The sequence below is a fragment of the Dermacentor albipictus genome, chromosome 2 (assembly GCF_038994185.2).
Source record: "Dermacentor albipictus isolate Rhodes 1998 colony chromosome 2, USDA_Dalb.pri_finalv2, whole genome shotgun sequence".
Classification (NCBI taxonomy): Eukaryota; Metazoa; Arthropoda; class Arachnida; order Ixodida; family Ixodidae; genus Dermacentor; species Dermacentor albipictus.
The window spans coordinates 23,568,211-23,592,923 of record NC_091822.1 but is presented as its reverse complement, the minus strand read 5'-3'; the positions used below and the strand labels follow the sequence as shown (position 1 = coordinate 23,592,923).

General features: G+C 43.5%; 1 protein-coding gene across 1 annotated transcript in view; it reads left to right on the top strand.

Moving 5' to 3' along the window:
- Nucleotides 1–24,713, top strand: part of LOC135897878 (tRNA pseudouridine synthase-like 1) — an 81,523-nt gene that overhangs the window by 36,179 nt on the left and 20,631 nt on the right. The window contains exon 4 of the mRNA XM_065426570.1: nucleotides 6,628–6,810. Within this exon, the coding sequence (XP_065282642.1) occupies nucleotides 6,628–6,810 (183 nt within the window). The remainder of the gene's footprint in view (nucleotides 1–6,627; nucleotides 6,811–24,713) is intronic.

Genomic DNA, 24,713 nt, shown 5'->3' with positions numbered 1-24,713 from the left:
TTTCTTGCTCACAGTGGTTCCAGCGGATCATCCGGGGGTGGCTGTACTGGCAGCACTCCGGAGGGGCCACGCATGGATATTGTCTGTGCAACTTCCTTGGGCATGATGACATCAGGACAGATGCCTCAGCCGGCTGCTCGCTATAAATATGGACCCACGGCTTATTGGCTTCAGTTGACATGGCAGTACCACTACAACGATGTCACCTAACGTGCTGCTCTTCGTGCAGGTTTTCTGCACTCTCCTGAGCTTCACCTCAAACTGAGTGGTGGCATCCTTGGTTGAGCCACTTTTCCTGCATCGCAGCAACGCCGTTTCATATTCACCTTTTCTCGTGCGCAATGGTTCCAGCGGATCATCGAGGGGCAGCTGTATTGGCCACACTCCGGAGGGGCCACACGTGGATATTGTCTTCTGCGCACCTTCCTTGGGCACAGTCACATCAGGACACATGCCTAAGACGGATCGGCTGCTCGTTATAAATACATACCCATGGCTTATTGGCTTCAGTAGACTCGGCAACACCACTACAATGATGTCACCTAACGTGCCGTTCTTTGTGCAGGTTAGTGACAAGAAGTACAGTTTCCACAGCAATGATCGTTGTCTCGTAATGCTGCCGTGTCCACAAACGTTGCTTCACTGTATGTCTGATTGTTTTTCGGTGGTGAGCCTGTTACTGAGCCTGTTAGGTGACATTGAAGGGAATCCAGGGCTTATGACAGAACAAATGTGCAAAGAAATGCTATCAAATCAGAAAGGAATACTTTCTAAGCTATCAGCGATTCAACTTAAACATGACTCGTTTGAAGCACAGATGTTGGATATGCACGAGCGACTTTGCTCCATCAAAAGCAAAGTACAAAGCATCCATGAAACTTGGAGCAGGCTTGGGAACCTCAAAATTGTCGTCTCAAAATCCTGGGACAGAACGAGATGTCTGATTAATTAAGTAGATGATCCTGATAACCGATCGCGGCGCAATAACCTGATAATTATATGCTTGGTAAAGGATGGCCACGACACTGAAGAGATACTGCTGAGGAAAGTTAACAATGAGCTGGTTTGTGCCATTTTGGGGGTACAAGTTAGTTCAATCGAAAGAATACATAGGCTTGGTAGGAAGTTAGCCGGTAAGACCCGCCTGATAATTTTCAGGGTGGCAGACTACAAGGACAAAGCAAGAATTCTGAGTAAGTGTGCAAGACTTAAGGGAACAAATTACAGTGTCTGCGAGGACTTTTCGAAGAGAGTTACGGAAATAACGAAAAAATTGCGGAACTCGGCTGCAGAAGAAAAGGAAAAAGGCAGTGAAGTTAAGCTTAATTTCGATAAACTAACAGCAAATAATATTCTCTATGCCTGGAACGAGGAAAGGAACGAAAGATACAAAACAGGGCGATAATATTGTGCTTTTGGGTGATTTCAATCTTCCGGATATTGATTTTAACTCATGTTTACCTGGTGAAACAAACATGACACTGAGTGAACACTCATCAGAATTAATACAGTTTAACCTCAATATATCGAACAGTGTGGTGATCACGAAATAGTTTGATGTAGCCAGAATTCGATATGCAAAATCACGTAAAGAATGCATGAAAAACTTCTGCAAATGAATCAATGAACCAAGGGCACAATCGGGGATCGTTTTTCGGAGCGCACATTCGGTTGTGCCGTACGCAATTAGTGTAGGCTGCGCCGACAAAGTTGACGTGGCCTACACTGCGTGCTCCTAACAACAATCCCCGATCGCACCCAAATCGTGGTGCCACAAATACTCGAAGCTTCATGCAAAGTATGAGAGTATTGCAGTAGTGTAGCGTGCTTCTTATTGGAAGCTGTGTGCTTAAACACAGAGTCCTCAACTCTGTGTTTAAGTTTAAGTTTTATGATCAACTCTGTTGATCATAAAATGGTTATGCTCTCTTTTAACTTGTCTCTTCTCTCTTTAAATAAGGAATTACCAAAGCAGATATTGAATTTCCATGCCGTGGTTCATGTTAGCATATTAGATTATCTTGAACATTCCTTTGATGAGTTTACTACAATATACGAATGCAAGGCTTGTGGGAACACTTCTCGTCAGAGCAGGCTAATTGCATTGAACATTTTATTACTAAACCAAACAAGAAAGGAAAGCTGTAAAATCCATGGATAAACAGAGAAATAGTTCATTCAAAACAAAGAAGCCAGAGGAAAAGGAAAGCATGTTCCAAAATCTTGAGCCCAGAAATGTTGAATACCCTACGTCAAATGAAAAAATGAACTTGACTGTCTTGTTCGGGATTTGAGGCATAAGTTCTATAACATAACACTGAAAATGTTTCTCTCGGATGCATCTGTTAAGTTCTGGCCATATGTTTTATTCTTCACATAATCAAAAAGTCACAGAGGAGCGCACCGAAACTTTTTATTCTTTTCTCTTTTCCGTATTCACTTGTGACGACGGAACGGTACTGATCTTGCCTGTTTCTCCTGACCGTACTTTGGCTGACATTGTCATGATTAATGAAGCAGGCATCCTACTCCTTCTTTTGCCTATTAATGTTAAAAGAAGCGTTGGTACAGAGGACATTCCCAATGAGTTTTTATGCTGGTATGCTGAGTGGATAGCTAAATACTTGACAACCATCTTCCGATCATCCATTATCCAAAGTACCATTCCCAGAGCTTGGAAACCAAAATTGTGCCTATTCATAAGGGTGGCATCACAACAGACGTAGGCAACTACAGGCCCATTTCTCTTACAAGTACCTGCTCTAAGTCGCTGAAGCATACTATTAGTAAACATCTTTCAAATTATCTCGAAACATCTAACTTATTGTCACCAACTCAACATGGATACCACAAGGGTTTGTCTGCTATAATGCAACTTGTTGAATTAGTTCATAACCTTTCTGACACAATGAATAATCGTAGACAGATAGATCTCATTTTTTAGATTTCTCCAAAGCATTTGATAAAGTATCCCACCAAAAATTGTTTGTTGAAAATTGATGCTTTCGTTAAAAATTCTGATATAACTAACTGGTTCAAATCTTATCTTCAGTCTCGAGACCAATACGTCGGAATAGGTGGCTGTAAATCAAGTCTCCTACTAGTACTGTCAGGGGTACCTCAGAGCAGTGTACTAGGGCCCCTCCTATTTCTAGTATTTATTAATGATCTTGCAAATTGTACAACTGTTCCACTACAATTATTTACGGACGATTGTGTGTTATACAATAAGATAACATCACTAGACAATCAACTGGAATTACAGGCTAGCTTACAAAAATTAGGGAATGGTGTGGCCAATGGCAAATGATGCTGAACCCAGGTAAATCTGTGTCTATGTTCATAACGAGAAAAAAAGGTTATTCATGCTAACAGCTACGAAATTCGCGACACTGAACTGAAAAAGATAACTCAACATAAATACCTAACCCTTTCAGGGCCGATTTTTTTCACCTTATGCGACTTCCGAGGGTCGATTTTTTTTATTGCAGATTCCAATTCTTCTGAGCAGGTTTTTTTTTCTGAAATAGGTCCTATTTTGAAAAATATTTACTGTAATTTTTCTAGGGTGACCGTAAAGTGAAAAAAAAAGCATATCTTGCGTTGGTATATATGTACTGCGTATTGATGAATAACAAAAATGAAAAAGAAAATAAACTTATAAGGATTAAAAATTTGATGCATTGTTATACACATAAGGCTTAGAAAATGCGCACGCGAGAATATTTTGCACGCGTCAAATGTTCCTGCTGTTACACTAATATTTACGTCCAAAACGTAACCGAACTGCACAGGTGAGTGCACTCAAGAAAACTGTGGTTGTGTGCCCGTCATAAAGGTAAGACGTGTGACACACTTCCGCTAATCTTCATCTTATCGCCGACCAGAGTTAATTAGTTTTTGCGAGTCTCAAAAAAAAGAAAAGAATAGGAAACGCATGCATGGTGGCATCCTTCCTGTGTGTACCCCTGCGAGCACTAAACAAGCAAGAAACAGGCGGTCGCCCTTTGAGCGATTGGTAACGAGGTAGCTATCAGTTCTGCGAGTGCAAGAAGCCAAAACCACCCACGGAACAAAACCCAAACCGCCGCCTGCCCGCGTACGCGCCAATGCGCGAACGGTAGTATATAGATGTGCTGGAGCAAACTAGCTCTAAAACAAACCATGCAACAAAAACGGAGAAAGGGAGACACGAGAAAGAAATTCTCTGCATTTCCACATAGTGGCAGCACATGCCAGAAAAAAAAAAGTCAGGAAATTGGCACACGTTTTAAACATACAGGCGGCATTGTAAATATACGGCATCGGCCATTTTGGACTTCTTCGCGGCACCGTATATTTATGTCATTAACCCTCAAAGGGTTAAGTGTAATATTTACCGAAGACCTCAGATGGAACGCATACATAGATATGGTATGCAATAAAGCCAGCAGAGTGCTATGGAGTCTCAGACGCAAGTTACGCAGTGGTACACCTGGAATAAAAACCTGGCATGTAAAACGTTAATAAGACCCATTATAGAATATACAAAAATAACATGGGACCCACACACGGCAATAAATCGTCACAAATTAGATCGAGTACAGTGTTTAGCTCCTAGATTCATATTTAACAAATATCGCTATTGTCACTGCCCTAGTGAATGGTGCCGGAGCGCAAATGTTCCTGCTTTAGAAGTTAGGACAGTACTGGGCAGATAAAGATTTCTCTTCCTCATCATTCCTAATAAACTTAAAATTGACGGGTCCACTTCTTCAAATTATCGCCCAATGCACGCTTCCGGCATAGACATAGCATGTATATCGAGCTACCATTAACACGAAATGACACATTTAAATATAGCTATTTTCCTAGTGTAATTAAGGAATGGAACATGCTGCCCAATTCACTTGTTGCCTCTTCTTCTTTAAGTACATTTGTAGACGAGCTGCAGAGTCTTGTTTGTTCAGGTCAAGAAGTGTTCTGATCCGCTAGATCAATAACACCGCACTGTGGTCGCGACAAGTGCAATTGTGCTCAGGTTATTACTGCTATGAATATATGTGAAAAAGCAGTGCCTTTATGAGTATTATTATCATTATCTTCATAGTTTCACGTGTGATCCTTCATTACATTGTAAATATTGACTGTATCTCCATTTCTGTAATGACCCTGCGGGGGGTTAACAGTATGAATAAACAAACAGACAAACGATATTTTGTAGCACATGACATATTTCACTCAAAAAGTCAGCTCCTTGTCCTATTCCCCCACCCCCTCTGCTTGCACTGTCATGAATTCATACCAGCTTTGTCATTGCTTGTGTGGTATTTGATAAACACATGCATTCGGCAAAGCATGTTTCCTCTCGCATTACCGTTTTTTCCAACCTTCGTTGTTCACTCTATGGTGACGAGCTGTAGAGAAATCTGGACTGCTTCTTAGTCAGCAGTACGTCCTGCTTTTTGCGCTGTTTGATTCACTTGATAGAAAATGTTTTGCTGACATTTTTCATCCTATGTGAAAACGCATGCAAGTACTGAATTACCATGGCTTTATGCCGCCTTTCTTTAAAATCAAAAGAGGGGCTATGCACTTGATTCTATCGAGCACCTTTTTCGCTGACAAAACAACGAGCGCATTTTTAGGAAATACAGCAATCTAGAAATCATGGGGGTGGGGAGTAATCCGTATGTGTCCACCTAGTGGACATGCCCAATTCATCCGCTCCTGAAGTTCTGACCGGCTGGGCTGGGCTGTGCATGAGAAGGGGACAGGTTCCCCTAGCCAACCAGCACTTCAGTAGCAGACAAAATGGACATGTCCACCAGGTGGACACTTGCAGAATGCTCCTCCTGTACATATTACAACATTAGTCATTGCACGGTCACACAACTTCTTAACTGTCGACGGCAGAAGGTTGACAGCCATATCAGATTTTACTACTCTTGAGTGGCTACACGAGAATCCTAATTACTATCGTCATTTTTTTGTGGGCCAGACGGTACCACATCAGGGAATTATAACATTATCTTGTGGAATTTCGTGCATCGAGTTTATTCTTGTATTTTCACTCAAATAAATTAACAATCCTGGTTCTTTCTGCGAATGTTTTTATGTGAAGCAGTAAAAGGTAATCGTCAAAGTATTTTAGGACCTTTATTGCTCGGTCCTTGCAAGTGTTTTTCTTGAACTATAATGAGGCATGCTAGGTGGATACTGATTGACCAATATTTTTGCAGGTTCTCTGCTCATTGCTCGCTTTCCTGATCACACCAACTTACAGAGCTCGCTCATAATCTCTTCCGTGGGCTCGCTTGTACTCGCCGACAGTAACTAGCACCGGCACTCACTGCTGGCCACTGTCGTTTATGCCCGCTCGCTCAGTCTGACACCTGTCAAGTGTGTGTGTAGCGAGTCTAGGGTGGTGGTTGTGAGTGAGTATGCTGACCTATGAAAGAAAAGTCATCCGTGTTATTCGTCTAGTAAGTAATCAAGTTGTTCTTCTCGTAATATATTTGTCGGCGTTCCTGAAATACTGCATGATGTTGGAAATATGAGATATGGTATGCTTCAATTTGTTTTATGCCGAGAAATACTGCAAGAGGCAGGTGCTGTGTGGTCACGTGCCGAACCCGTGGGGGGCAGCATCCGGGACGTGTTGCAGGTGCCCAGCTGGTTCCATGCACGGCACCTGGCCCAATGGCGCAGCTATCGGTACCGAGTGGCCGTGGTCAAGGCGTCTGCACTGCTAGACAAGGAGCCGCTTCGTCCGGGTGGTATCCGTGCCCGACTGCCACTCGCCGAACTCAACCGGTGCCATGTCGTTCCGTGAGTGACTCTCGAATCATGCACTTCCCCGCCTTTGTGGTACTTAGTCGGAGATGATAGGGAAAGGTGCCACACGTGAACGACACGTCCGCTCATCATTAACCCTTTCAGGGTCGATATTTTTTTGCCATATGCGACTGCCTAGGGTCGATTTCTTTTATTGCAGATTCAAATTCTTCTATTTTGTTACCTAAAAAATTTTTTTTCAAAATACCTATTTTGAAAACATTTACCATAATTTTTCCAGGGTGTTAATCATGAATAACAAGAATAAAAAAGGGAATTAACTTATAAGGCTTAAAAATTTGATGCATTGTTATACACGTAGTTCAAGGCTTAGAAAATGTGCACACGAGAATTTTTCGCAAATCTCAAATGTTCCTGCTCTTACACTAATATTTATGTCCATAGCATAATCGAACTGCACAGGTGAGTGCACTCAAGAAAACTGTGTGGTTGTGTGCCCGTCAAAAAAGCAAAACAAGTGACAAACTTCTGCTAATTTTCATCTTATCGCCGACCAGAGGCCATTACTTTTTGCGAGTCTCAAAAAAAAAAAAGAAACACATGCACGGCGGCATCCTTTCTATGCGCACCGCTGTGAGCACTAAATGAACAAGAAACAGGCGGTCACCCTTTGAGCGATTAGTATCGAGGTAGCTATCAGTTTTGTGAGTGCAAGAAGCCAAAACCGCCTGCGGTACAAAACCTAAACCGCCTCCCGCCCGCCTGCGTACCAATGTGGGAGCGGTAGTATATAAACACGCCAGAGCAAACTAGCTTTAAAACAAACCATGCAATGAAAACGTAGAAAGGGAGGCACGAGAAAAATATTCCCTGTATTTCCACATAGTGGCAGTACATGCCAGAAAAGAAAAAGTAAGGAAATTGGCACACGTTTTAAACATACAGACGGCATCGTAAATATATGGCACCGGCCATTTTTGACTTGTTCGCAGCGCCATATATTTACGTCATTGACCCTGAAAGAGTTAATGGATCACTGTTGAGAACTGTTCAACAAAGTGCTATTTTCGGTCGCATCATAGAAAACAAAACACTGTAATACCATGAACACTATGCTGCTCGCTCGCCGGCTTTCTTGTTTTGACCATTGGGTAAGAAGAATGCGTGACACGTTGAATAAGTCGTATCAGAGAGGAGTGCATTTAAAAAGAGCACTGCCTAGCCACAATGAGAAGAGTCCCACGGCTGGTCCGTAAGGCAATGCCGCTTGCCATGTTGCATTGAGTGCAACAGGCAAGCGCGTAATTTGTGCCTCTGATGGAAATCCTTTGAAGACTGGGCTTCAGAAATAGAAAGAATAGGTTAATAGGAAATAGGCCCTCACCGTGCGATGCGCAATTCTAGGTGTCGAGAACACATAGTGTGCGGGGTACTAGATGAGAGAAAGAGCAAAATTAGCCAAGAAGAAACAGGCCAACCTAGACGCAGTAAGGGTGAATGCAGACGAATTCAGGCTGATCCTCACAAACAAATATGGAACTTTAGGACAAGAAGATGAAGATAACATACAGGTAATGAATGAAACAGTAACTAGGCTGATTTCTGAAGCAGCAATTGAAGTGGCAGATAAGGCATCAAGGGAATGAGTAGATAAGCTCTCCAAAATAACCAAGGACCTAATGAAGAAATGACAAAGCATGAATGTGTCTAACTCAAGAGATCAGATAGAATGTGCTGAATTTTCAAAGCTAATAAATAATAAGAAAGTAAGCGAAATTATAACGTCGGAAAGATTGGCCGCAGTATGAAGTCAGTGAGAAGCAAACTTGGCATAGGACAGAGCAAGATGATGCAATGAAAGATAAGCCGAGTAATGTCATCAGGAATTTTGATTATATAGTAAAAGGAGCAGAAGAATTCTATACTGACCTTCTACAGTACCCAGAGAAGCCATGTAACGTTCATTGGAAGTAGTGAGGAAGAGGACATAGAGGCTCCTTCTAGAGCCAGTGATGAAGTTGGAAGGGCCTTGCAAGACACAACCCGGGGAAAAGTGGCAGGAAATGGAATAATGGTCGAGTTAAGGGGGGAGGCGGGGATCAGAGCTAACTTTTTTGTTCTTTGACCTAGAGCAACGAAATTCGGCAGCCACACTGGAAACTGTCCTAAATAAAAAAATATGCAGTTTCATTACTATGCCAGCCTATTTTGGAGGCAGGCGGTCCCAGTTGACGCTGTCGGTCTGTTCAAAATATTCGGCCTCTCAACAGACTGGCGGTAGCTCAACGGGAATGTCTTAACAGCGTAACACCAGACATCACAATCTTACAAAATAGTGTGCATAAGTTGAAAAGAATATTGATGACTTCGGCATTCAGAGTGTAGGCTAATGATATTTATTTCTCTCGCAACGAAACACGCACAGCAGAACATTTTACTAAGCTAAACCGCGACAAAAAATATAGTGCAGAATATCTCGTCTCTTTTTAAGTGCAAAAAAGCAGGACAAAAATTAGCAATACACACCGCATTTTAAGGGGCACAACAGGCGATTTGACGAAATAGATCACGTTCGGACATTCTGCATGGGTGTTGAGGTGAGTGCTGGAAACTCCACTAACCGCAAAATTCTGCTGCCATGGGTTGGGCACCCCAGTCTTTCTCCACATTTCAAGGCAACGAATTCGAAGCAAGCGACGTGCGTGGTAGCAGAAAACCACCACTTCCTACATGCTTCCATGACTGTGACTGTAGGCGCCACTAAAAGTTACCGCGTACCAAACAATTTCAAATGGTCCGGTACCCATGTGGGCCTATTCCTACCCAAAAAGCAAAAGGCACAAGGCCCGGGAGAGCGGTAGGGCCAGCGTCAGAAAAGGTTGGCTTGCTGAGGCTGGTGGAACCACGTGACGCTCCCTCCTACTATTTTCTTTCGTCCATGGCAGCTCGTAGCTTTGTGCATGCTGTGTGTTCTCGGCACTCACTTTTCGTTGAAGCGATAGACAGCATGAATGTCACTTCACTCACGGCTGCTGTCGCGTTTCCTCACTCCAGTGTTTTGACAGCGGTCATTGAGTCAGATGTGTTCGTTTGCTTATGCGTGCATGGCACCATGCATGTTAACTTAGTATGGCTATGTTTACAAGTTTACACGACCGATAAAACTACTCTCCTTTACTTCACAGAGCTGTCCACTCATTTGTTATCGCACTGGATGCTTTGCCGTATGGGTGAAAGTGACTTCTTAGTAAAATAAATATGAGAGCCAGCGATCCTTACAAGCCTCTATTGAATCTGTCCTGGCTTTTTCCAGCGGCACCAATTAACACGAGAAATAACACGGACGACAGAGAAGCACACATGGACAGGGCCGACTCTCAACTGAAAGTTTATTGAGCACGATGTGAACACGAACGTGAATATGCATGCACAAGAAAAATAAGGAGAATAACAAAAAGAGAACAACAAAAAAAGGCGACACAAACTGTTTACCGCTTATGCTTGTTTTTAAAGAATTCGATTTCCTTATCGCTTAAGCAGATGGACGGCTGACTGATGCACCTCGTGCTGTCTTTGCTAATGTGATAGCTCTCTGAAATTATTAGAAAGCTGGAAAAACTAATTCAAAGATGAAACAAGACCAACTAGCCCGGCTGTTATCTGTGCAATTTCATAATGTAGACGCAAGACCCCTTGGGAAATCAGGAAATGGTAATATTGCTCTATATAATGCTTGTTCCCGGCTTTTGGTGCGTTCATCCAAAATTGTGGCAGCACTTCCTGCATGCAGCTTCACTGCACAGCATCCGCTGAAAAAGTAAATTACAAGCATGTGTCATTTCAGTATTTGAAGGGCCCCACACCAGGCCACATGGAAAATTTCAATTGTGCGCTAGAAGTTGTTACGTGCCCTCTAGGCAGCGTTCTGCCACAAAATTTTTGCCTTCATTAATAGCCGAGATGAAAATACTTCAGTGCCGCGAACCCATGGTTTCAGGAGGCAAGCATCACCGCCAACATAAAGGTCTCCACTTGCCCCATCTAGCCTGTGCAAACGAAAATCCTTCCTTGCGTTCTCCAATACCGGAGCTTGAGGATCGCACAACGTTTATGTCACAGGCCCCACCTTTTTTTTTCTCTTGCTTTTTTGCTGCGCAGCGCGCTTCCGCTGACAGTGTCGCACGCGAGTGTTCGTTTGTCTCGCTTTGCACAGCGCACGATTTTGTGCGCTGTGCATGAGAACACCTGGCTAGTGGTATAAGTCAGTGCTACACGAACGCTGAAGCAAGCACAGGCGGATCACAGAGGGGTATTGCATGCCGGAACATGGTAAAAAATGACATAGTTTCATTGTCTGCACATGCCTGTACGACATAGGAACAAGCAGACGGAGCGGAAGTACTTCTCTTCTACGGTACGAATTAAACAAAAACACACAGACATTCCCTTTGTGTTTTACTAGTTCTCTAAAATTTAATTAGTCTATTGAATCAACAGATTACACAAATAAAAGATATTGCCTTGAATAATTCTCGAAGTCATGTGTTACTATGAGCGACGTCACAGCACATACATGTACTTACGCGCACTTACGCATATACCGTATTTACTAGCATAATGATCTTGCACTCGCGTAATGATTGCATAATGATTACTTGCACTCTCGTAATGATTGCATCCCTGAATTTTGTCGTCAAAATTCAATTTTTTTTCTTTCCTGTGTAATGATCGCACTCCGAACTTGCCACAGTGATATGTCGTTTGCCAAGTCTAGCTAATGATGATCGCGCTTACCGTGTGTTGAATGCTGTCGAATGCAACCCGAACGACTCTTCAAGACATACCAAACGGTCTCCATGCACCGAACATTCTTAAGCAGATGCCCCAGTTCATTCATTTCATCACTTTCCGTACTTCTATGAAAAAGAAAGCTACAACCAAGTTTAGCTTGCCTTGGCTTTATCATTTGCAGGCTTTTTAATGGTTGGGGTCAACAACAAAAAAGGTGCTTTTCGATTCTTCTTGTCTGCACTCGTGGGCACACAACAAATCGCAAGCGGCAACGATAGTAGCCACATATACACCGATACGTTAGAAGTGTACCTTATTCATACGCAGACGCTTCTAACACAGCTACGATAGTCACCCGCCCATAGCATAAGCGTGCTGTATTAAGATAGTGGAGACAAATGCCGCAGTTTCCATAGCGTGGCCGCCATGGGTTTCTGGTACTGGCAGCTAAGCACGCCCACCTCTATTTCTGTGCCCTCAAAGTGATCATGGCTACGTTACTGCCGCAAACTTGCCGATAGTAACGATATTATTCATTACTGATACAGAAGAGACTGTTTAAATGCGTGTGATGTGCTCACGAGATGAAAAAAAATTTCGTTTGGTGCGTTCGACTTGCTCTGCCGGCTTTTTTGTTTTGGTGTGCCGCAGTGTTACAGCGGCAGCCGGCTATTTGTTGACCTGTTGGCATCCCGCCGCGCATGCAGGATGAAAAAAAAAGAAAGTTTTTTTTTCGCCGGAAATTTAACTCGCTTATTGATAGCACCCCTGAATTTGCATCAATTTTTTTGCCAAGAAAGTGCGATCATTATGCAAGTAGATACGGTACGTCACCTCTCCGGCTGGGAGCGTGGCGCTCTTTTCAGCTCATTCTGCAGCGTGTAGCGATCTAATACTTAGCAGACACGATCGTTAGCATGCATTGTATGCACTGTGCTTATCAGCTCAAGATTGCCAGATCCGGGGAGAGGCCCTTTAAGAGAACTGTGTGTAGAAGTGAAATGTGTGAAAGTGGTGCATGGGCGACATTACAAAGAAAAGCAATTCGCTTTCAAGAACATGGCGTAGAAAGCCGACCCATTCCAATCAATACCATACATAATGTATGATAAAAACATCTGATTTCCTAGCATTTAAATTTTAAGAGCAACAAAAAGTCACAGTTTTGATTTAAAGGTGAAGCACCGACTGTGATAGCAAATCAGTAGATAACTAAACGAAGTAAGGACAGTAGTTTTATAGCGCATATAAACTTGTAAACATTCGCTTACTAACTAAATTAACAATGATAGAGTAAGTGTGACTGAACGAGGACATAGGAAGAAACAGACACACAGAGACAGCGCTGTTTTTGTGTGTCTGCTTCTTCCTACGTCCTCGTTCAGCCGCACTTGCACATTCTATCATAGATATCAAACCGTACCCGCCGTGGTTGCTCAGTGGTTATGGTGTTGGGCTGCTGAGCACAAGGTCGCGGGATCGAATCCCGGCCACGGCGGCCGCATTTCGATGGGGGCGAAATGCGAAAACACCCGTGTGCTTAGATTTAGATGCACGTTAAAGAACCCCAGGTGGTCAAAATTTCCGGAGTCCTCCACTACGGCGTGCCTCATAATCAGAAAGTGGTTTTGGCAAGTAAAACCCCAAATATTATATCAAACCAACTAGCCCACCTACGTGTTTCTACTAAAGTGACAAGTACGGTGTCACGCGTGCACAGGTAAAAATGAACACATTTCGCTCTATGAGCGGAGAAACTTGCTGTCAAAATTCTGGAGTGACGAATCACAGCAGCAGCAAGCGAATTGGCCTCCGTGCATCTCTCGCTTCAACGCGAACGAAAGGCCGAAAGTACTGCGCATATGAAGGTACAGGCACTATGCACACTCTGCAAACGTCGCAGATCGCTTTGAAGATGAGGCCCGCGCGGGCGCGCACTTTGGCCAAGTCGCAGATCGCTTTCAACACAGGCGCCCACACAGCCTCTTCTCAGCTGCCAGAGAAGAACCTGGCATCCCTCGTGTTGCCCTGTGCCTCGCACGTGACAGAAGAGGGCATGCTTCCGGGCCGCCTTCCTCACTTGCACGCACACGAATGAGCAGCATTCACCGGCACACCCTTGCACGCTGTCACACACACATACATCATATAGCATGCTGCAATTTTATCGCCCTTGGACTATACGGAACCTCATGGTGACGCCGACGGCAGAAATGCGCCTTGTCAGCAAGCTGGGATGGCTATTATTTCGTGATGTCAACAGTTACGTGTACAGAGTAACCTGTGTGCACATTGAGGACAGCCGAAAGTTGAAGGAAACACATCACCCAGAAGAAAGCTATGCGAATAGACATTTTGTTCTCCTAGGCGGCATGCTAAATTTTGTGCAGCTGATTGTCAGACTCATTAGTCGGGATAGCAGCCACGAAACATGGCTTGGTGTTTATTGCACAACGAAGGATATCTACATACGGGTGCCTGCATTCTGCAAGTGCGTGCACGGGTCTAGACAGCTGTGGCTCCCTCTCCGTCCTGCCTGAGGGGTTGAGATCACTTCAACGTACTTAAAACAAATATCTCCTATATAAAGTTCAGCTTCCAAGAAAATTTCACTTTGGCAAAGTTGGTTACAAATGAGCAGCGTATATGCTATCATAGCAATATTGGCACAGAGAGGGAGAGAGAGAGAAAGGAAACATCTTTAATGAGAATAAGGATGGCTTGATTTGCAGAAGCGGTGCCCGCTTCACGGGATGTGGGGCTGGTAATATTGTCATTTTGTTTTTTAACAGCCGACAAATATTGCCAAAGCAAATGGCCCATGCACGCTGTAGTTTGAGACAATGCAAGCCCTAAACAAATTCTCAATGTTTTGAGCTAGCTAATTCTCAGTGTTCTGAATTCCACGTTATTTCTGCGAATGAGCAGCTTTTTTGTGTGTTTCGGTGTCGATAATGTCCTACCTTATCCCAGTGCACCCCCCCCCCCCCCTGTGTTTTAAGTGTAATATTTTGTACGAAGGTTATTGTTGCCTATGCTTTCTGAAACAAGGCCACTTTCGCTGCCTGTAGTTTTGATGCAGTTGTTCTTCAGAGAAATGGAACATAATTTAAGTGGTAAGGCACAATGTTTTTTTTTTTCGTCTATGGGACAGCAATCCCGCTATCAACTCTAGTGAGTCTTTCGCCCATTGCCCCTCTCTAACTAAAAAAACGTCGGGCTGTTATTTCATTTCTCAGCCACAATATAGAGGCAGGCCTCTGTAAGCAGGGTTAGAACACTATATGTTGCTTGTTCTCAGGGACGCGTTAATAACTTACGTTTTAGGTGCATTCCATGCTACAAGGAACGAAAGTTTTTTTTTTACATAACACAAAAACATGTGCATGGTCGTACTTAGGTTGTCCAAAGAATAAAAGGATTATAGAAGCGGTGATTTAGCAAAGGAGCAACACATTGTTAAGTTTTAGGAAGGAAAAATAAGAAATATGATATTTGGAGAGCACCACTGGAAAACCGAATCTTGAGTTCTGTGTTTCTGCCATCTGGGGGAGACTGCAGATCTAAATGGGTGTTTACAAAAAATGTATATGTCTATCATGGGACACAGTATTGAACCACTGCCAGTATGACGCGGGACGACATGTGCATGTGATTAAACCACTAGGCCATGGCATCCAACGATACTGCAATGATACGCTTGTTTTTATCAAGATCCCATGCAAATTTGTATGACTGTGTTTCAAAAATCACTTTTGGAAACTGTGTTATGCCACGTGTAGAGAGAGTCGAGATAGACATTAATTGAAAGCTGAGTATCCAGACTACATACAATGTACCGGCTATTACGATACATGGTTTAGTTTTACCACAGCAACCATTTTTGTCTCGAAAATCGAGTACAACTTTTCATTGTTTCCATAGGCCTCCATTGCTGAATCATTAACCATTCTGAGAACAGAATTGTTCACAGCCAATTCACTGCATTTGTCTCATGTGGCTTGTCTCCAAGGGCCTGTGTGTCACCTGCCTTATTCGATAATCGTCTTTGACTGCAAAAACTTGTCAAAATGCTGGTCTGTGAAAGCCGCCATCGTCGGCTCACCGTTGCACGCTTTCACTCACTTACAGCCTACGGTGACCGTGGTAATGCCCTTGGACTTTATACGGAACACCATGATGACGACGATGCCAGAAACGTGACTGGAATGTCCATATAATTGCTATCGCAATAAAGCATGATGTTGCGCCGAAATGCCTCAAAATGAGCAAATGTGCGTTATGTGTGTGGCCGCAATGGGTCTTCAAATGTGCATAGCACACATGACTAATGCGGCTTTATATATCGAACTTCATTAATCGCCGACCAATAATTTGAGCTCGACGAGGATCGCCTAAAAGTCCGGATAATCGAGAGTCGGAAATATCGAATTCGCCAGAAAAGAAGTTACTTTATTCCACGAGTGGCTAAAAGAGTGCCGTATTCTTGGGTGGCCATTTTAGGAGATCATGTTCATTTTGATGGGATTTTGCGTCACTAGCGTCAGACGCGCCGGCGTCTACAAGCAATGCCACTTTTGGCACTGCACACCCACAGGAACGCTATCGTCCATCAACGAGTCCAGCGTATAGTTGCAGAAAATGTCCGGAAAGTATCCCCTACAGGGATCATCTAAAAAATAAAGCCACAGTTTGCCAACACGCGCTCCAGTGCGCACGTACGCTTGCCTACGATCTGGTCAGTCCGCATCTCTACCATGGTCATGCTGTTGTCGCAGATATACGAAAGCACAATCAATGCATGCGCCGAATCTTCAATAGATTTTATAGGGATGCCTCTTCCGGTGCCACTCCTTTGCGCTTTGTTAGTGACAAGAGCGGTGCTCCGCCTGCATTATCAGTGGTATCAGCCACCTGCTAATGGTGGAGGCTAAGGGCGACGTATAGAATCAAGCAAAATACATTGCTAGAAATCGCGGCCCAGAAGTCGACCACACTATCATTTCCGAATGAGGGCAGGTTTTATTAGCAACAGACACTGTCTTCATCGGCGCAGACATCGAAAGTAGAGTCGGTGCCACTTAAAAAACTTGAAGTTGCCACGACCATGTCGCTATTTAGCACGTCAATGAACAAACGCTGGACATGCGTAGCCAGCATCGCAGGGCTCACGAGTGGCTTGCTGGCTCACGAGTGGCGTGCTGGGTTAACTAGGCTTCGCTAGTTTTGGTTTGCAGGAGGGGTCGGCGACATGGTCGACCACTATGCCGTGTCAATGCCAGCGATGTATCAAAGCCAAAATATCGCTACTTCCGCTCAACTCGGCGGCGAAATTAGCATGCGATCGGGCAGGCAGAGTCTGAATTATTGAATGACGTGCCTTAAGGTATCCGAAATTTAGGCTGTACTTCTGCATTAATAATGCAAAGAAGGGGTAAGGTGTGTAGGCACAGACACAATAGAAGTGGACAACACGGTGTTCGTGTTGTCCACTTCTCTTCTCTGGTGTCTGTGTCTGCAAGCATTACCCCTTCTTTGCATTATGAATCCTTACCAACTAGCTCAGCTTTCTGTCGTTCTTAGCTTACGCATTCAATTTATGGGCCACTGATGGAGCTTCGAAGTAGTCCGAATAATCGAGCTTGTTTGAATTGCTGGTTTCCACATACTCGGTGGGCTCCAGTTGTGAATCAGCCAGTTGCTGAACAGAGGCTTCAATTTTACGTGGAAAAGCAGACCATTGAAAAGTGCCTGGTGTCGTCTAGATCAATGCTTGAGCGTTACAAGGGGGGCTCATCAAGGCTGGCCTGGCTTAGAAAACCATAGATGACATTGAGTCAGGCCAGGTATTTTGGACTGATTCTAGAGCCTTGCTGAAAACATGGATCATGTGGCAGCTGTTAATGAGAAATTCATAAGGTGTGAAAGGCAATGCCTAAGCAGCTTCGCTCATTTTCAAGTAAACTAATTACAGCAAGCTGTGTGAACAGGTTTGTTGTCTTCATTTAAAGTAAACAAATACTGAAATTCAGGTTTCACTTCTTGTTTTGAGAGGTAGACCAGCATTGTTTTACAGCAAGCACATGCTGTCGGGAATAACACTTGTCAATTTTAAGTGTTCGAAATAGCTTGGGACGTGTCCAGCAGTTGGCATTTGTGGTTTCCAGCCTAGCACAACAGTTTGTTTGTCAGGTCGATAATGCGCAGCGAACAGAAGGCATGCACTGCAACTTGCCTGCCGGCTCATCTCGACCAGCCACGCACCAACGAACCTGTGGCAATAAACGTCGCATCCCCACCCCACCCACTGGAAACTTGACTACTCCTTCACATGAACTACACAACACAATAACTGGCGACGAAGGTGGGATTTGAACGTGTCGAGTTTGTAAGGCAAGCGTTTCCGAAATTCGCTCGGTGAAGAAGACCGTATTTTTGCAGTGTGCAAAGCTAGTGGCTGTCATCATGACTGGCGCTGAGGAAGCAGTGACGCACTTCGCCGGGCAACTGGGCTAGCTGGAACCTTTCGACGAGTCGGCCAGCGATTGCGCTTCGTACGAGGAACGGCTTACGTCATTTCTGATTGTCAATCAAGTACCCGACAAGGACAAGGTACACGCCTTCTTGTGCTTGATCAGGTCCATGGCCTACGGATTGTTAAAGTCAATAAAAGCTCCAGAACTGCCATCTACAAATAGTTTTGAAGTCCTCAAGAAAGTTTTGAGCAACCACCTGTCCCCAAAGCCATTCCTCATTGGAGAGCGGGCCAAGGTTCACCATAGGTGTCAACTGGAGGCTTTGTAAACTGTTGAAAACATGGAAGTTTGGAAGCTCCCTTGAGTAGTTTCTTCAGACTGCTTTGTGTGCAGCCTGCTACGAGAAGACATTCAGCGTGTGCTTTTCACGGAAGATCACCTTAGACTTCCGTCAACCAAAGGACCAGGCAGGGTTCCGTAAAGGCTACTCAACAGTAGACCATATTCACACTATCAATCAGGCGATAGAGAAATGTGCGGAATATAACCACCTCTTATATATAGCTTTCATTGATTATGAGAAAGCGTTTGATTCAGTCGAAACCTCAGCATCATGGAGGCATTATGGAATCAGGCTGTAGACGAGCCGTATGTAAAAATACTGAAAGATATCTATAGCGGCTCCACAGCCACTGTAGTCCTCCATAAAGAAAGCAACAAAATCCCAATAAAGAAAGACATCAGGCAGGAAGATACGATCTCTCCAATGCTATTCACAGCGTGTTTACAGGAGGTATTCAGAGACCTGGAGTGGGAAGAATTGGAGATAAGAGTTAATGGAGAATACCTTATTAACTTGCGATTCGCTGATGATATTACCTTGCTTAGTAACTCAGCAGACCAATTGCAATACATGCTCACTGACTTGGAGAGGCAAAGCAGAAGGGTGGGTCTAAAAATTAATCTGCAGAAAACTAAAGTAATGTTTAACAGTCTCGGAGAACAGCAGTTGACGATAGGTAGTGGGGCACTGGAAGTGGTAAAGGAATACATCTACTTTGGTCAGGTAGTGACCGCGGATCTGGGTCATGAGACTGAAATAATCAGGAGAATAAGAATGGGCTGGGGTACATTTGGCGGGCATTCTCAGATCATGAACAGCAAGTTGCCATTATCCCTCAAGAGAAAAGTGTATAACAGCTGTGTCTTAACAGTACTCACCTACGGGACAGAAACCTGGAGGCTTACGAAAAGGGTTCTTAAATTGAGGACGACACAACGAGCTATGGAAAGAAGAATGATGGGTGTAACGTTAAGGGATAAGAAAAGAGCAGATTGGGTGAGGGAACAAACGCGAGTTAATGACAACTTAGTTGAAATCACGAAAAAGAAATGGGCATGGGCAAGACATGCAATGAGGATGGAAGATAATCGATGGTCATAAGGGTTACGAACTGGATTCCAAGAGAAGGGAAGCATAGCAGGGGGCATCAGAAAGTTAGGTGGGCGGATGAGATTAAGAAGTTTGCAGGGACAACATGGCTACAATCAGCACATGACCGGGGTAGTTGGATAGGTATGGAAGAGGCGTTTGCCCTGCAGTGGGAGTAGCCAGGCTGATGATGGTGATGATGACAAGGTGCAAGCTGAGTCACAAAAAACATGCAAAAGCTATTTTTGATGTGGTTTGCGAAAACACAGGAGTTAAACGTGTTCCCACATGGACACAACCTGTTTTAATTGCAATAAAAAGGGCATATCTAGAGAGCCTACCAAACTGGTGGTCAGACCTTTTCGAAGAAAAAGCAGGTGAAAAAGAATATGAAGATGCTGACGGTTGTGTTGCAGAAAGCTTTGACCCTCAATCTAAACGGTGCGTCGGCAGCTCAGCTCGACCCTGTCACCGTACCAATGACCATTGATGCTGCCTTGGTGAAAGTGGAGCTAGACACGGGAGCAGCTGTTTCCATCATGTCAACGACGCAGTTCCGTCAGCTTTTTCCTTCGGCTGTACCGGAGCCTACTACAGTTAAACTTCGTACCTATACAGGAGCACTGGTATGACCCCAGGGGGTCTCCTCGATCAGTGTGCAGCACAGCGACCATTTTGCAAGTCTCCCACTGTACATCATGGACCATCATCAGCTGTTTAGGAATACAATAACCGGGACCACCTCTACTGGGCAGGGAGTTGCTCCACGCCATCCGGCTGGAGTGGGTGAAAATCTGGAACCTGAACATTACAAGGTCAAACACTAATACTTATATGAGCGTTAAAAAGAGGCTTGACGCATTGCTGGCAAAGTATCAACCCCTTTTCAAAGACAAGTTAGGCGCGACAACGGAAGGGTGTGCCGAGATTCCTAAAACCCAGGAATGTTCTGTTTGCATTGCAAGAAGGTTTCGATGCTGAATAGGCTGAAATGGAACAGCTGGGAATTATATCGCTGGTTACAACGTCAGAGTAGGCTTTGCCGGTGTTATGTCAGGTTCTTGAGAAAATATCGTGCATACAAGGGCAACCTTGGTGCAAATAGCACTTTGCTGGAATTTTGAGTAACGCTCACTACACTCCTGAGTTTCTTAAGATAAAGTCCACTGCAGAAAAGAGAAATCTTTGGATATCACTGAATAGTACTGAGCCCTATAACTGTCATTTTACAAAAACTGAACTCTTCGATACAATTGTAGGGACCCTTTAACAAATTTGTTGGGTCCCAAAAGTGTGTACTTTGCAATTGTATACGTTCATTATGTTAAATAAACTTTCAAACTTTCAAATCAATTTAGGGAAGAGCCATTCAGCAGGTCCGGAAAACATACACTACGAAATGCTGCAACGCCTACACACGAACACATACGAACAATCCACCTCTTGAACAGGTTGTGGGTGGAAGGCTATTTTTCAAAAGCATGGAAGAAGGTGATAGTTATACCACTTCTAAAACCTGGAAAGGAACACTCTGACCCGAATAGTTATCGTACCATTGCTTTAACCAGCTGTTTAGGAAAAAAAATTTGAAAGAATGGTTAACGAACGGCTTGTGCACCTTTTGGAAAGTAAGGGGTTACTTGATCAGTACCAATGTGGCTTTAGAGCCAATCGCAGTGCAATCGACCAATTAGGTTAGAAAGAATACGTGAATCTCAACATTGCGTCTCCGTTTTCTTTGACTTATCAATAGCGTATGATACGACGTGGAGACATGGCATTTTAATGGACTTGCATGGGTAAGGAATAAAAGGGCACATGCTTCTGGAGCTATCTGGAGGACCAAATTTTTCAGGTGGTGTTTGGAGCAACTTTCTCTAACTTTTTATACAGAACAATGGTGGAGTATTAAACGAGGTGGAGTATTAGGTGTCACACTATTTTTAATGAAGCTCAACTCAATAACTACAGTTATTCCGTCTTTTTTAATGTATTCTTTATACGTAGATGACATACAATTTTGCTGCTCCTCTTGTAATATGGTTACTTGCGAGTGCCAACTCCAGTTGGGCGTAAACTCCATAGTGCGATGGGCAAATGAAAATGGTTTTAAATTTTGCTCAGAAAAGAACAATATGCGTACCTTTCAGCCTATACCGAAGGCTCACAACGGACTCAACATTACATATTAAAGGAAAGCAAATCACAGTAAAGAATGAACACAAATTTCTTGATGTAATCTTGGTGTAATGTCCGAAACATGGCTAACATCAGTAGATGGCAATCTATTTGGTCTGCCAGGATATATCAGTGAATATAGTTACCGTGGGGTTCAGCGAAGCGGTGGATCTGCGATTTTTGTGAGTTCATCGTTTGCATACACTCGTCGTCATGATTTTTCGTTCCGCAATTTGTTGTGCGATTCTGTCTGGGTGGAGTTCGACCGGAATGTCCTGTCACTCAATAACCGGAATACAATCCTGGAATTCGTTTATCGTTCCCCATCATCGTCGTATTCATACTTTTGTTCACTGCTAGAAGAAATGCTCAGCGTCTTAACCAATGAAAACAAGAACATCATCATTTGTGGTGACATTAACATAAACATACTTAACCCAACTGTCAGTCATGCTCTGATTATACCAACTGCTTATTTAGTTTTGATTTCTCTTCCTTGATCGACGTTCCAACCAGGTGCGACACTTCTGGTTCTTGCTCATTGATAGATCCTATATTTTCCTCGTCATCTTCTGAATATACCACTGGAGTAATAGATTATTCTATTACTGACCACTATCCTCTGTTCTTCGTTCTGAGTGCTGCAAAACGTACGTACACGGTACTGGACACGGTACTGTAGGTAGGATTTAATCAGGCGTGCAGCTTTGCCGCGGTAGCCATAGCATAAAAATTTCTCAATTAGAACAGAGTGGTTTGTATGGTCAAAGGCTTTGGTAAAGTCTGCAAAAATTCGCAAGACCAATTTTTACTCATCAACAGCGGTTAAGATTAATTATTTCTGAGCTAATAACGCAAGCTTAGTGCTGAGATCCTTACGGAAACTAAACTGGAACTACCGGAACTAGAGTTACAAGATCATGTTTTGTTCGAATTCAATTCAATAAAGAAGCTCTACTTCAAAGTGCGCATCGCGTATGCAAAACAAAAATCTCTCAAATCCATAAATCTAATAAAGCTCCTATTCCACTGATCATGGGGTTCAGATAGAATATGTCTGCTTCGCATATACAATGCAGTTGTCCGGTCACAGTTGGACTACGGATGTTTTGTGTATGGCTCAGCTTGAAAGTCGGCATTAGAGGTTCTTCATCTGGTGCATCATCTTGGACTACGTCTGTGTTCCGCCACGTTTTGTACGTCTCTCAACAAAACTTGTATGCAGAAACCAACCAGTTGTCTTTGGAACACAGAAGACTACTTCTTGGAAACATGTACATAATGAGGGTACATGTCGAGTCAATGAGGTACATGGTTGAGTCCTGTTCAACGCATCCTTGTAGGCTACTATTTACAATGCCGCATTTTGAAACACATTTTAGCAACAAACCGGCAATCATTCCTTCCTTTTTTATCAGGTGCCAAAAACTGTATGCGGACCTATGTTACAACCTAAGAAAACAATTCTTGCAAGATGAACCTTCTTTTGCTCCTTGGGAGATGAAGCATGCGGAATACAACTTCAGGTTAACAAAAAACAGGAAGCAGTCTTCACCAAGAGAGACTCTGTTAAGTGAATATTTTGAAATAGAATCAGAATATAATTTGTGCATGAAATATTTTACAGGTGGATCAAAAAGCAATGATAATGTAGGCGCTGCAGTCACATCAAATTAATTTGAAAAACAAATGAGACTTCCAAGTCAGGCTACTGTGTTTACTGCAGAACTCTATGCCATCTTGTTAGCTCATGAAGACATCCTGAAAAGAGGAAATGACCAATTTGTCATATTTAGTGACTCCTTGAGCTCTCTTCAAGCTCTCACATCTAAGGTACCATCTAGAAATAATCTACTGAATAAAATACAAAATCAGTGCACCAAATGTCATAAGAGAGCTTTAAACGTCACTTTCTGCTGGATTCCTAGTCATGTAGGAATATCTGGGAATGAAAGAGCAGATTTTATGCCAGCCAGTACCAAAGATTTGGAGCTACATGATGTTGGCCTACCTTGGCAAGATTATAAAGCCACATTAGAAATAGCAGTTGTAAAACACTGGCATCAACTGTGGGATCAGAAACAACATAACAAGCTTCATTGCATAACACCTGTTTTACGAGAATGGCACAGTTGTCGCCATAGAGAAAGATATTGCGAGGTAATCTTATGTCGCTTAAGAATTGGTCCCACAAGGCTGACCCATAGTTACCTAATAAATAACAAACCACAACCAATGTGCCAACGCTGTGGTAAATTTTTAAACGCGCTACACATTTTAATAACATGCCCCGAAATTTTTTAAAAGAAAAGAATCGCTTTCTATCCCATGCTCTTACTGAGCGATCAACTCGTGCCATATGAAGATACCTTTAACTATTTAAAAGCTACAGGAGCCCTACAAGAACTGTATCAGATTTCATGTTTTATATTTTTACTTTGCCATTTACACCATTTTACAGCAGTTGAACAAATAAGCTAATTCAAAAAACATGTGCTTGGCGCATTGTAGCCTGCAAAGCTGCTGTGCCATAAAAATCCCAAATCATCATCATCATCAACCTTGGCGCGAATAATAGACAAAGCCATTTGTACACAAAACGCAATCTTTTCACACTGCTCTCATAAGATCGATTAGGCTATATCCACAACACATGAAAAAGAACTCAGAAAAAAAATCGTTATAGCTGGCAGCAACATTTAAACAGGGAGCGATCAAAGCTGTAGAGTTGCCCTAAATGTTTCTCTACTGTGCCCATAACGATGTGATAAGACCAAGTCACAGTGATGTTATAACCACGGGTTCACCAGGAAAAATTGCGTCGGCCCAGACGACAGGGCAGTTGCCGAGGGCGTGGCAGGGGACAAACCGCAGGGCCCCTTGTCGACGCTGGCTTCAACGCGATACTTGGTAGTTGCGACCAGCATGGTCAATGGGCAGGTCCCAGCTGTGTTCTCCGGTAGACATTAGTAGGGCCAGGTGTGAAATCAGCACTTATGAATGGTTGGTGCACGGGTCGTAGCCGTGCTCTCTGGGAAGCGTCGGTCGGCCTGGGGTGC